Raw genomic sequence first — 15,041 nt, 5'->3', positions numbered from 1 at the left:
GAGGACTTGTGCACATCTTTTCATGTGCTTCTTTGCTATCTGTAGATAATCTTTGATAAAGCATCTGTGCATACACTTTGGCCATTAATTGGGTAGGTAGTTTTCTTATTTGTAGCATTTTTGAGAGACTGTCATATATTCTGGATACAAGCCCATTATCATTAATGTACTTTGCAAACAGTTTCTCCTAGTCGGTAACTTGTCTTCTGAAAAACAAGTTTATTTTATGAACCAGAAACTATCAATTTGTTCCTTTAATGGATGATGTTTTTTGGTGTCATGCCTAACAACTCTTTGCCTAACTCAAGGTCACAAATAATTTCCCTTATGTTTTCTTGTAGAAGTTTTATAATTTTACCCTTAGGCCAATGATCCATTTTGAGCTAATATTCATATATCATATGAGATATAGATCCAAGTTCATGTAATTTTTTTGTACATGCATTTCCAATTTTTGAAAAGAATGTACCTTTTGGACAGAAGAGTACAAAATGGACAGAAAATACAACACAGTACTTTTGCATCTTTGTCAAAAGTTAACATATATATATGGGGCTATTTATCCACCCTCTACTTATGTGTCTTGATCCCAATATCGCACGGTCTTGCGACCCCACGGACTGTAGCCTGCCAGGCTCCTCTGTCCATGGGACTCTCCAGGCAAGAATACTGGAGTGAGTTGCCAGTATTTCCTTCTCCAGGGGATCTTCCTGACCCAGGAATTGAACCCAGGTCTCCAGCATGGCAGGAAGATTCTTACCAACTAAGCTACAAGGGAAACCCCTGTCTTTATTACTGCACCTTTATAATAAGTCTTCATGAGAGTTATACATCATGAGAAACTTTGGGCTGGAGGAAGCACCAGCTGTAATCAACATTGCTGGGAGAAATATCAATAACCTCAGATATGCAGATGACACCACCCTTAAGGCAAAAAGTGAAGAAGAACTAAAGAGCCTCTTGAGGCAAGTGAAAGAGGAGAGTGGAAAAAGTTGGCTCAAAGCTCAACATTCAGAAAACTAAGATCATGGTATCCAGTCCCATCACTTCATGGCAAATAGATGGGGAAGCAGTGGAAACAGTGAGAGACTATTTTGGGGGGCTTCAAAATCACTGCAGATGGTGACTACAGCCATGAAATTAAAAGAAACTTACTCCTTGGAAGAAAAGTTATGACCAACCTAGACAGCATATTAAAAAGCAGAGACATTACTTTGCCAACAAAAGCCCATCTAGTTAAGGCTATTGTTTTTCCAGTAGTCATGGATGGAAGTGAGAGTTGGACTATAAAGAAAGCTGAGCGCCAAAGAATTGATGCTTTTGAACTGTGTTGTTGGAGAAGACTCTTGAGAGTCCCTTGGACTGCATGGAGATCCAACCAGTCCATCATAAAGGAAATTAATCCTGAATATTCATTGGAAGGACTGATGTTAAAGTGGAAACTCCAATACTTTGACCACCTGATGCAAAGAGCTGACCCATTTGAAAAGACCCTGATGCTGGGAAAGATTGAAGGCAGGAGGAGAAGGGGGCGACAGAAGATGAGATGGTTGGATGGCATCACCGACTCAATGGACATGAGTTTGAGTAAACTCCAGGAGTTGGTGATGGACAGGGAGGCCTGGCGTGCTGCAGTCCATGGGATCACAAAGAGTCAGACACGACTGAGAGACTGAACTGAACTGAATAATTAGTCTTAAAGTCAGGGAGTGTAAGTCAGGCAAAACTCTTGTCTTTTTATTCAAAGCTGTTTAGGCTATTTGGGTCCTTTGAATTTCCGTTTAAATTTTAGAGTCATCTTAGTCAATTTCGACAAGAAAGGCTTGGTGGCGCTATGATTGGCAATGCGCTAAGTGCCTAGATCAGTTGGGGATGAACTGACATCTTAACAATACTGTGTTTGCTGATCCGTGAACACAGTATACATCTCTCCATTTATTTACATCTTTAAGAGTCTTTGGATTCCCTAAGTTCTCTCAGCAAGTTTTCTGTTTTCAGTATATAAATCTTACATGTCTCTTGTCAGGTTTTTCCATAAGTATTTGATATTTTTAATGCAATTATAAATGGTATTATAATAAGTATATAGAAATGCAATCAATTTTTGATAAATTGACTGTGAGTCTTGAAACCTTACTAAGCTTATTTATTAATTTGAGTAGCTTTTAAATAAATAAGGATTTTCAATGGAGACAATCATGTTTTACTTCACCCTTTCTAATCTGCATGCATTTTCTTTCTTTTTTGTTCTTGCTGCACTGGCTAGAATCTCTAATACAATGTTGAATACACGTGCCAAGAGGACATCCTTGACTTGTTCTTGATCCGAAGGGGAAAACATTCCATTTTTCACTCTTAAATATGATGTTAGCTATAGGTTTTTCATAGATGCCCTTTACCAAGTTGGGGACGTCCCCTTCTATTCCTAGTATACTGAGGACTACTCTTAGCTGCGGTGCATGGGCTTCGCATAGCGATGGCTTCTTGTTGCTGAGCACAGGCTCCAGGTGAGCAGGCCTTAGTGGTTGAGGCACACCGGCTCTAGAGCATGGGCTCAGGCGTTGTGGCACATGGTCTTAGCTGCTCTGGGGCATGTGGAATCCTCCCAGACTAGAAACTGAACCCATTTCCCCTACATTGACAGGCAGATTCCTATCTACTGTACCACCAGGGAAGTCCCTGACAACACTTAATACATTGTGTTTTCATTTTCATCTAGTTCAAAATACTTTTTAAATTTCCCTTTTGATTTATTCTTTAATGCATGGGTTATCTAGGTGTGTGTTATTCAGTTTTCAGTTACTTAGGGATTTTGCAATTACCTTTCTATTGGTTTCTAACTCAGTTCTACTGTGGCTAGAGAACGTAGTTTGTATAACTTGAATGTCTTAATACTTATTGAGATGTATATGTATTTTTTACTTTATTTTACTTTACAATACTATATTGGTTTTGAGATACATCAACATGAATGCGCCACGGGTGTACATGAGTTCCCAATCCTGAACCTCCCTCCCCATACCATCTCTCTGGGTCATCCCAGTGCACCAGCCCCAAGCATCTTGTATCCTGCATCGAACCTAGACTGATTGAGATGTATTTTATGGGCAAGATTATAGTCTGCTTTGTAAAAGTTCTGTGTGCACTTAAAAGGAAAGGAATGTGTATTCTACTGTTATTTAGTGGAGTGTTCTATAAAAGCCAATTCGGCCAACTTGCTTAATAGTGTTGATCAGATCTTATGTATCTTTATTGATTTTCTGTCCACTTTTTTATCAATTACTTAGAGTATTGTTGAAATCTCCAATTATAAATGTTGACTTCTCTAATTCTTGCCGTTTTAAACAGTTGATTATCTTTTATTTTTGTTAATTTTTATTTTTACTTTATTTTACTTTACAATACTGTATTGGTTTTGCCCTACATTGACATAAGAGATCCAAATAATAAGAAAAACATTTATTGCTTCCTGAATTCTGCTTCATGTATTTTGAAGCTCTATTATCACATGCATAAGCACTAAGGATTAGTTTGGATTCTTCAGATTAGTGTTAGCATGGTACACTATGCTTTTTTTTTTTGTAGAAATTGACTAAGATGATTCTAAAATTTGTATCGAAATTCAAAGTTTTTTTAAAAAAAATCCTTTTTATTTTGTATTGAGGTATACCTGATTAACCATCCTGTGATAGTTTCAAGTGAACGGCAGAGGGACTCAGCCATACATATACATGTATCCATTCTCCCCCAAACTCCCCTCCCATCCAAGCTGCTGCGTAATGAGCAGAGTTCCATGTGCTCTACAGTAGGCCCTTACTGAGTATTTATTTGAAATAGAACAGTGTGTACCTCTCCATACCAAACTCCCTAAATATCCCTTTCCCCTGGCAAAGCCTGGTACATGTTTTGCCATCCTTCTACTTTTAACCTAATCTTCTCTTTATATTTAAAGTGGATTTCTTGCTTTTTTTTACCCACTTGAAAATCTATTTTCCACTTACATATAATAAGATTACAGATGCGGTTGTGTTTAAATCTACCATATGGCTATTGGTTTTCTATTTGTTCTATCAATTCCTTGGTCCTTTCCCCCTTTATTTCTGTCTTATTTTGAATTAATTATTTTTTATGCTTCCATTTTGTATTCTTTGTTATGTTTAAGAGCTTTAATACTTCCTTGTTTTATTTTAGTGGTTGTTTTAGCGTTTATAGTGTTGATATCATTCGCTTATTACAATTTAACGTCTTGACATTATGCCATCTTATGTATAATTCAAGAACCTTACAACAACATACTTCCATGCCCCTCCCACGTTTTGTGCTATTGTTGTCATATATTTAAATTTGAGTATATTATAAGTGGCATGATTCATTGATATTCTAATTTTAAACCGCTGATGATCTTTTAAAGAGATCCAAACAATGAGAACAATATTTACATTTACCCATGTAGTTACCATTTCTGATGCTCTTCATTCCTTTGTGTAGATGTAGATTTCCATCTGGTATCATTTGCCTTCTGTCTTAAGGAACTCTTTTGGTAGTGCAGGTCAGCACAGAAAACAGCAAAATTCTGTAAAGCAGTTATCTTTCAATACAAAAATAAATTTTACAGAAGAGTATCAGATGATGTAGAGAAGTCGTTCGTGAAAAGAAGAGTCGGTGAGGCAAACTTCATTTGTGTCTCATTTTAAGAAATTGCCACAGCCACCTCAACCTTCAGCAAAAACCATCCTGATCAACCTGTAGCCATCGTCATCAAGGCAAGACCCTCCATCAGCAAAATGATTATGACTTACCTAAGACTCAGATGATGGTTAGCCTCATTTAGGCATAAGTGCTGTGCTGTGCTGTGCTCAGAAGTGTTTGACTCTTTGCAACACTATGAACTGTAACCTGCCAGGCTCCTCCGTACATGCGATGTTCCAGGCAAGAACACTGGAGAGGGTTACCATTTCCTCCTCCGGAGGATCTTCCTGACCCAGGGATGGACACGCCGTCTCTTGGGTCTCCTCTGCTGGCAGGTGGATTCTTTACCATTCAGCCACCTGTGAAGCCCTTAAAGAATAAAGTTTTTTAATTAATTAATTTACATTGTTTTTAAGATACAGTGCTGTTGAACACCTAGTAGACTACAATACGATATAAAGGTTACTTTTACATGCATTGGGAAGCCAAAAATCTGTGTCTCACTGTATTGCAATATTCACTTTGTTGCGGTGGTCTGCAATGCCCACAATATCCCTGAGGTATGCCTGTACTAGTTGTTGCAATAAGAGGCTTGAGAGTGTGTACAATAAGTTACACTTGAGACTGACCACAGTTTGGTGAGGAAGTCCCCCACCTGGAAGAGTTAAGACCAACTGTAACACTGTCGAGGCAGCTGTCTTTACACCTACTTCAGGGTACTTTGCATGCAATAACTTCTTCAGTTCCTCCTCACTGACTGGCAGTAAAGTGGAGGACCGTTTATTGACCATACAATTTGATCAACATTTCCACTACTGATTCCAGAGACTTCTCTCAGATCTCCTGAATTTGCCTCTGTCCGTTTTCCATCATTCCTGTAGCAAACTGCCATAAACTCGTTGGCTTAAAACCACAGAAAATGTTAGTCTTGTAGTTCTGAAGACCCAAATGGCTCCCACTGGGCTAAAGTCAAGATGTTGGCAGGTATGGGTTCGTTTGTTTATTTATTTTTTATTTTATTAATTTTGTCTGTGCTGGGTGTTCATTGGTGTGTAGGCTTTTCTCTGGTTTTAGCGAGCAGGGCCATCTCTTCGTTGTTGTGTGCGGACTTACTGTGGAGGCTTCTTCTGTTGCCAAAACAGGCTAGGTGTGTGGGCTTCCGTAGTTGAGGCATAGGGTCTAATATTTTCTCCTCCGTGAAAGCTAACAAGGTGGCTGGCCGTGGTCTTATGGCTGCTGTTGGAAAACATGAGACTCTTGGGTCAGAGACAAAGACTTGAATACCCACAGCGTTAGTGGCAGTGAGAGTATCAACATTTCCACGAGCTCCCTAAGCCTCAGTCCCCACAGGGTGTTGCAGAAGGCCAGATAAATCCTGCGTGTGCGGTAGGCTCCATTACAGGAGAAGCACTCCTAGCTTACGGGCGTCGAGTCTTTCCCGATCCTGGCCTTGAGGAAGAAATGTCTTGAGCATAATTTCCAGTATAACTTGCCCTTTGCTCTGGAGACGGAGACTCTATCTTTTGAGGCTGTTCACTATATAAATATTCAAAAAGAGTGTTTGGGAAAAAGGCAATCTTCGGTCTGCTTGAAAGATACACAGAAATATGAGATTTGTGGAGAATAGTCTCCCAATAATCTCTCAAGTCCCTTTTAATCTGGAACTGATGTAATGGGCTCTACCCCTGGCTATGTTTTTGTTGAAGCAGCTGGGCCATTTGCCCTGAACTATGTTCCACCTTTTGGAATTTCCTAATTGTATTCTTGTGGTGTTATTTCATAGTTCCCAAGTCCCTATGTTCATATGAACTGATAATTTTAGAGGCTTGATCAAACCAGATTCGATTTTTGGGCAAACATACTTCAGAAGTGGTATTGAATGCTTTTCAATTCATCCCTCCAGATGGCACATAATGCCTGGTTATCTCTCTCGTTGTCTTGAAGTGTTGTCGACCCAATGCACACATTTTAAATCTATGGATTTAAATTCTATTTCCTTAAATCCATTTCCTTCTCCAGGGGATCTTCCCCACCCAGGGATCTAAGCAGGGTGTCCTGCATTGCGGGCAGATTCCTTATCATCTGAACCATCAGGGAAGCCCCACATACTTTGGATTTTAACCGCATCTCAGTCATACAATTTGCAAATATTTTTCCCATTCAGTAAGCTGCCTTGTCATTTTGTGCAAGGTCTCAATTGCTGTGCACAAACTTTTTAGTTTGGTATATTCCCACTCGTTTATTTTTGCTTTTGTTGCCTTTGATATTGGTGTCAAATCCAAGAATTTATCTCCACCAGTTACGTCTAGGAGCTTACCATCTTTGATTTCCTCAGAAGTTGTGTGGTTTGGGGTCTTATGGTCAAGTCTTTAATCCATTTTCCGTTAACTTTGATGTGCGGTGTAAGAGAGTGTTCCAGTTTCATCCTATTGCATGTGGCTGTCCAGTTTTGCCAAACCATTAATTGAAAAGACTGTCCTTTCCCTTTTCATATTCTTGGCTCCTTTGGTAAAAATCAATTGACCATCAATGTGTGGGCTTATTTCTGGATTTTCTCATCTGTCCCATTGATCTGTAAGTCTGTTTTCATACCACAATCAGGTTTGTCAGCACATTCTTCACCTCACAGAGTTACTGTGTGTGTGCGTGTGTGTGTTTGTGTGTGTGGTGAGAACACTTAAGGTAACTTTTGTATATGGTGTGCGGTGTGGATCACGGTTTGCTTTTTCCTCCAAAATGTTTATCTATTTGTTCCCTGGTGGCTCAGACGGTAAAGCGTCTGTCTACAATGCGGGAGACCCAGGTTCGATCCCTGGGTTGGGAAGATCCGCTGGAGAAGGAAATGGCAATCCACTCCAGTACCATTGCCTGGAAAATCCCATGGACAGAGGAGCCTGGTAGGCTACAGTCCATGGGGTCACAAAGAGTCGGACACGACTGAGTGACTTCATTCATTTGTTCCAGCACAATTTTTAAAACAGTCTTTCCTTTTCCCCATTGAAGTACTTTGTCACTTTTTTCATAAAACAGTTGTCCATATGTGTGCAAATCTGTTTTTTAGACCCTCTATTCTGTTTCATTAATATATGTGTCTGTACTTACATCCATACCACACTGTCTGAATTATTGTAGCGTTACAGTAAGTCCTAACATTCCATAATAGAAATCCTCCGTGCTAATCCCTGCTTGTGTATTCTAGTTCCTTTGCATAGCAATATAAATTTCTAACATCTCTGTTTCAGTTTTCACCACAAAGTCGACAAAGAACTGGTTGAACAAGTAGAAGACAAATGAGTAAAGTGATATAAAATTTCAACAACACTCAATCAAGCTGACTTATATGTTAGAGAACACTGCACCCATCCTTGGCTGAACATACATTCTTTTCTGGGGACACATGAAACATTCTTCCAGATAGACCATGTGTTGAAATCAGACAGAGTACGTTTTCCGACAACTATGGAATTAAGTTAAATTGACCCAGAAAGAAGGCGTCAAGAGAAAATGCTGTATTTTTGAAGACTAAATGAAAGCAGCAGTAGAGGGAGCTATGTCAATTGAGAAAAAAAAAAAAAAGTGTAGATGCTGGGTTTTCTTGCTGGTCCAATGGTTAAGAGTCTGCTTGTCAAGGCAGGGGCCGCTCGTTCAAGTGACCCTGTGCGTTAAAACTACTGAGGCTGCACTCTCGAGCTCGGGAGCCAAACTGCTGAGCCTGTGCTCCCCAACCACTGAAGCCCGTGTGCGCCAGAGCCTGTGTTCTGCAACGAGAGAAGCCACTGCAATGAGACGCCCTCACACCACACCTAGATGGTAGCCCCTGCTTGCCACAACTAGAGAAAGCCCACGCACAGGAACAAAGCCCCAGCACAGACAAAGATATATACATAAATAAATTTTAATAAAGTATACGTGCCTCCTTCAAAAAGGAATAAAGCACAAATTTCCCATGAACATGAGCAACAAAGTAGAACAAACTTCAAATCCTGGACAAAATTATTATTTTCCCCCCTTTCAATCACACTGTTTACTTATTTATTATTGGAGTGTAGATGGTTTGCACTGCTGTGTTAGTTTCTGCTACAGCAAACTGAGTCAGGTATACACACTACTATGTATAAAATAGATAGCAAATAAAAAGTATTATTTTCAAAAATGAAAGACTGTTATGCACAATGGGTGGCAGAAATTTATGACAAGATATTTTTATTCTATACATTACATGTAAGTAGGCCTTTAAAAGGCATAGCCTGTGGCGTATTATGGTAAAAATCACTAAAAACAATTTCCTATCTTTCCCTTATCCCCCTGTGCTGACCTGGTCACCCCAAATGGGGCTGTGTTTACAGGTGTCAGTGTCCTTGGTGTTTGTTATAGGTGTCAGTGTCCTTTGAGGACATGACCGTGGACTTCAGCAGAGAGGAGTGGCAGGACCTGGACTCTGCTCAGAGGTTCCTGTACCAGGACATGATGCCGAAAACCACAGCCACCTCATCTCACTGGGTATGCACAGCTACCCTGTGAATCTATGAGTGTTGTAGCCACGTGTTCTGGGAAACACACTCATTCAGAAGGACAATGCAGATAGTGGAGTGCAGTTTATTACACCGGTGGGCCCAAGGCAGAGTCTCCTCTTAGCCAAGGACCCTGACCAGTTTTTCTGAAAACCTTATATACCCTAAGTGTACGTGCCCAAACCCACCTCCCCAAATTCCCTGAAACTAGTCTGAAGAAAGGAAAGGAAAGATACACTTAGAGTTAACCCGTGATTCATATCCCTTAAGCCTAGGTAGTTAACAGTGGACAATTGTCAATAGGCCTGTGGTCATACCCCAATTAGCATAATAGAATTTATGATTCTACTTGGTTACACAGATAATTAGGATATTCTTTCAGGGCAAAGGGAGTCTAGGTACGAGCCCTGGGGCTCTTCCATCCCGGGGGCCTGGTTTTCCAGTTGGTATGTCATTTCCATAGACACTGGGCATAGAGCTCAAAGTCCACAGTCCAGCCCAAGATGGAGTCCTGCTTTCAAGATGGAGGCTGTTCTGTCTGTTTCCTCCTTCTTGAGGACTCTGTTATGAGTAAAATCGTGTCCATCCAAGAAAATATGTTGACGTCCTAACCCCCACTGCTTCTGAATGTGACCTTAATTAAAAATAGGGCCTGAGACGGTAACAGGGAGGAAGGCCAGAAGTCCCAGAGTGGCAGGAGACAATAAACTGTAAGTGGCAGACGCTTTTTCTCTCCTTCTCTATATGTGCTGACGACACCTAGCTCTACCATGAGCTAACCAATATGTTTTTCTTATGGAAAAGTTGTTCTTAAGCTATGTTAATGAAACCATGTATTTGCTTTGCAACCTGCCTTTCTTCAAAATGGTTCTGCCTAAGAATAACTTTATTTTTTTTTTTTTCTTTTCTCAACCCTTGGGCTGATAATGGCTCAAGAAACCAGTATTCATGCCAATAGTTTTATGGCCGGGGGATGACACACCTTGGGCCATCCTATCTCAAAAATGCATATTGTGGGAGAGGGCCTTGGTGAAACCCCCTCAGCCTTGAGGTGACACTCTTATCTGATTAATAAGCTTGCTAACAGACATAAAACACCTTGCCAGAAAGTAGCAAGGGGACATTCTTTCTGCCCCTTTCTGATGTCATGTCAGCAGCTTTCTCTCTCTCTCTCTCTCTCTCTCTCTCTCTCTCTCTCATACTTTAATAAAATTCTGTTACCCAAAAGGTTCTAGTGGGCAGGCCTCGTCTCTTGCCCTGGATCGAATTCCTGTCTCTCCTCCAGAGACCACAAATCCCAGCGTAGCACACGGCTCACAGCAGTAACCTGTCAGGTCTTTCCAGAAGTAATCAATCTACAGTGAGGTGGTTAGGTGGGCCCTACTCCAATATGCCTGGCATTCTTACAAAAAGGGGAAGTGTAGACACAGAGACACACAAACACACAAGAGAGACCGTGCGGAGGCACACAAGGAGTAGATGACGGTGTGATTGGAGTGATGCTTCTGTAGGACAAGAGGTGCCTGAGGCCACCAGAAACCAGGAGAGGGACATGGAAGACACCCCTCCCTAGCACCTTCAACAAGAGCATGACCTGGCTGACGCCTTGATTTTAGACTTCTGGCCCTCAGAACTGCAAGGCAAGAAATTCTCATTGTTCTGAGTCACACGGTTTGTGATACTTTGTTACAACAGTCCTAGGAGACTACCGCTTTCTGCATTTGGGGGTGGAGTCCTATTATAAGAAACACCTAAAAAGAGATGAAGTGGCTTTGGAATTGGGCAGCGGGTAGAGGCTGGAGAAATTTGTAGGTGCTTGATTGAAGAAGTCTAGATTGCCTCAAAGAAACTGGTGGGAGAAATAGGAATAACTGTGTTTTTGCTGAGGTCTCAGATAGGCTTTCCAGGTGACGCTAGTGGTAAAGATTCCTCCTGCCGATGCTGGAGACTCGGGTTCCATCCCCGGGTCAAGAAGATCCCCCAGAGAAGGAAAGGGCAACCCTCTCCAGTTTTCTTGCCTGGAGAATCTCACGGGCAGAGGAGCCTGGCGGGCTCCAGTTCATGGGGTTACAAAGAGTCAGACAGGACTGAAGCAAATTAGCACACAGCACTGGCCAAAGAACCTAGCATGTCTGGTACCTGCCTGTTTAAGAAATAAATTCTAGGTATTTCCTAAAAGAACTAGAAGTTTTAGAAAAGAGAATTTAACCTTAATTTCTGAATAATGAGTTACTGATTGAATTTAACACATGACGAATAAGAGAAATTCACAGCTTTAGATATTCTCACCCTGCACAATGTTAGGTATAACTAGGTATTTGATAAGCATAGCATATCACGGCGAAAATCATGAAAGACAACTAACTTCCTAGTTCTCTTCCATCCAACCCCCGGTGCTGACCATGTCACCTTGAATGGGACTGTATTGTAACAGGGGTCATTCGAGGACGTCCCTGTGGACCTCAGCAGGGAGGCGTAGCAGCACGTGGACCCTGTACAGAGGTGCCTGTACTAGGATGTGACACTGGAGACCTACAGCCACCTGTGCGCAGTGGGTAAGTGAGCACAGCTGCCCTGTGCGCCTGCCAGGGGCCTCAGAGAGGCTGCTTCCATTCTCAGCTGCTGAATGCTCTGGGGCATCTGAAGTGTGTAATGGTGTCATCTTTGATTTGCCCGAGATACTTCAGTCCTTTTACCCTTCTGTGATTATGACTCTATTCCCAGGGAAACGGGATCACTTTCCTGAAGAGCCAATAGAAGTGTGGTTGAAAGGCCCTGAATCCCAATTAACTGGACCCAATCCTGTATCGTGTCCTGTTCACAGGGAACCAAGTTCCCAAACCAGCGGTCATCTTCAAGCTGGAGCAAGGAGAGGGCCCATGGACATTGGAGGAGGAAACCCCACATCACAGCTGCTCAGATGTGTGACCTGAGTAGATGCGGGACGTGGAGTAGATCTGTTTTTCTAGGACAGGCTGATGCCTTTGAAAGGCTCTGAAGATAATCTGTCTTGAAGGTTCTAAGAGCGCGCGTGATTTCTTTCCCAGAGTTCTCTGCGCCATGAAGCGCCTTCCTGGAACGCGGGGCATTCTGCGTTGGCTGCAGCCGTTGTAACAAGATGGCAGCGTCGGTGGAGTGACCGGGGCCCCTCCTGGCGGGAGCCCGCGGCAGTGGCGGCAGCGGTGTCGCCGCCGTAACTTCACGGCTCCCCTGAAGCAGCCCCCGAAGTCGCTGCGAAGGCGAGGCCGCGGCCGCCAGAAGCCAGAGGCTTAGCCTGCTAACGGTAAGAACCCCCTCAACAGTCTGTGGCCTGGTGAAAAGAAACCTGGCAGTAGCGGTGGTCAGATTCCCCTTGGCCGATTCTGGGCCCTGTAACGCTGAGAAACAGCCAGCGTTTTCTGTTTCCTGCCTGCCTTCACAGCCTTGCTCCGTGGACGAGTCTTAGGGGCGTCCATCGTCCCCTTAGACGCGTCCATCATCCCCTTAGAGGTGTCGGAGCTTAACCCACCCCCATCTTTGTCTCTCAGGATGGCGAGCAGCAGTGGACCCGAGGCCGATTTCCTTGTCGGAGGGAGATATAAACTGGTACGGGAGATCGGGTGTGGCTCTTTTGGGCACGTTTATTTGGCGATAGACCTCACCAACCATGAGGAGGTAGCCGTAAAACTAGAACCACAGAATGTGAAACATCCCCAGTTGTTACACGAGAGGGAACGCTATAATATCCTTCAAGGTGGGGTTGGCATCCCCCAGATACGGTGGTATGGTCAGGAAATGGACTATAATGTGCTAGTCATGGATCTTCTGGGACCCAGCCTTGAAGACCTCTTCAATTTCTGTTCAAGAAGGTTCACAATGAAAACTGTACTTATGTTAGCTGATCAGATGATCAGTAGAATCGAATACGTGCATAGGCAGAATCTTATACACAGAGACATTAAACCAGATAACTTCCTGATAGGTACTGGGCAGCAGTGGAAGAAGTTATTCCTTATTGATTTTGGTTTGGCCAAGAGGTACAGAGACAAGAAGACAGGGCAACACATATCCTACAGATCCGGTAAAGGTTTCACTGGCACGCCTTCCTACGCTAGCCTCAGTGCCCATCTTGGTACGGAACAGAGTCGCCGAGATGACATGGAATCATTAGGATATGTTTTGATGTATTTTAACAGAGCCAGCCTGCCATGGCAAGGACTAAAGGGTGCAACAATGAAGCAAAAATGTGAAAAGATTAGCGAAATGAAGATGACCACACCTGTTGATGTTTTATGTCAGGGATTTCCTGTAGAATTTGCCATGTACTTAAAGTATTGTCTCGGGCTGTCCTTTGAGGAAGCCCCGGATTACACGTACCTGAGGCAGCTCTTCCGCATTCTTTTCAGGACCCTGAATTACCAACATGACTATGCATTTGATTGGATAGTGTTAAAGCAGAAAGCAGCACAGCAGGCTGCCTCTTCAAGTGGGCAGGGTCAGCAGGCCCAAACCCCCACAGGCAAAAGTGACAAAACCAAAAGTGAAATGAAACATTCTTAAACTTGAATCAAGGAGCAAAAGACAGAGCAGGAGACTGGAGCAGCAAGTTCAGTTCCCTGTCAACTGGCTCTGGTCAGCAGAGATCTTGTCTCCTGAGTTAAAGGCTCTGTGATTAGTGAAACATGGTATCCGGTTTTCTGTTTCACTGTTTCAAGTGGAAAAGGTCACTAAATGCTTGACACACACAAATTGGTGGGAAAATTGTGCCTATGCCCATTTTAATTAAAATCTTTTATTTTGAACTATACTGCTTTGAGAGATCTCATTTCAGAAGAATAGCCTGTGCAGTTGCTATGGTTGTTAATGCATTCTGAGGGTTTATCCATCCGTGGGGTTTGCAAGTTGTTCACTTGAAACATTCTTCAAACGGTTGGCTACTTGTTTGCAAGCCAGCTGTTAGGGTAGCAAAGATTCCAGTGTTTGATCATATGAAAGGCTGTGCCTGCTTACCTGTGCTAGAAATAACAGCATCTTAAGTGAAGACTTAAGAAAACCTTAGTGACTACAGATTATCCTTAGGACTCTGCATTAATTCTCTAATGTTCTTGGTATTTAAGAAAAAGCATATTTGTCACAGAATTTTAGTTAACATCTTACAACTGAACCTGTATATATGTTTAGATAAACTAGTCACTATAAACATCTACATGATCTGGAATTTGTTTTTATTTGGAAATGAGAGCTTGTTAACCACAACAACAAAAGTCTCTACACTTTTAGAGTTGCTTAGGCAGAGTTGACAGAAGCCCCTTTAATACTTAAATGCCGTCTCCTAGTATGGCCCTTGCCAGTATCCATTGTCTTCTTTGCTTGGCTGTTTGGCAGGAGAGCTATCTGCCCTTCTCCCCCTATCCCTGTACTCTAGATCATACGCCACGCTACCGCGTCAGGCAGCTTGCTTTCTTAGTTAGTTATTTCCTTCCCTACTATTTTGTGCTTCTTTTGTCCTGCCCCTCCCCCACCATAGTTTTTGTCCTTATGTATTCGGATTTCATGGATCTGCTTCCTTTCAAAAGTACCAATTCCGCCCTTGCTCCTGCCAGTCCCTTTCCATTTCCTCTCCAGCTTCTCAATGTCATCTAAAACCAACCTCATTTTGTTTTACATATGTCAACTCTGACATTGGGTTTAAAATAACATTTTGTAGGAGAAAATATAATTGAAATTTCTGAAATTCAGTGTTCATGCAGTAACAGTTGTTCTTTACTAAAAATGAGGACTACATAGGCAAATGAATGGATAGAGAATATGTGAGATACATATATATGTGAGAACCATTTTCTAGAAGACGGCGGTGGCAGA

General features: G+C 42.3%; 1 protein-coding gene across 1 annotated transcript; it reads left to right on the top strand.

Moving 5' to 3' along the window:
- Positions 1-12,728: 12,728 nt before the first annotated feature.
- Positions 12,729-13,739, top strand: LOC138931050 (casein kinase I-like). The gene has a single exon (XM_070291738.1). The coding sequence runs from the start codon at positions 12,729-12,731 to the stop codon at positions 13,737-13,739; it is 1,011 nt and encodes a 336-aa protein (XP_070147839.1).
- The last annotated feature ends 1,302 nt before the right edge of the window (positions 13,740-15,041 follow it).

Source organism: Ovis canadensis, chromosome X (assembly GCF_042477335.2).
Source record: "Ovis canadensis isolate MfBH-ARS-UI-01 breed Bighorn chromosome X, ARS-UI_OviCan_v2, whole genome shotgun sequence".
Taxonomy (NCBI): domain Eukaryota; kingdom Metazoa; phylum Chordata; class Mammalia; order Artiodactyla; family Bovidae; genus Ovis; species Ovis canadensis.
The sequence above is the reverse complement of the archived record's forward strand: the minus strand, read 5'-3'. Positions and strand labels throughout refer to the sequence as shown.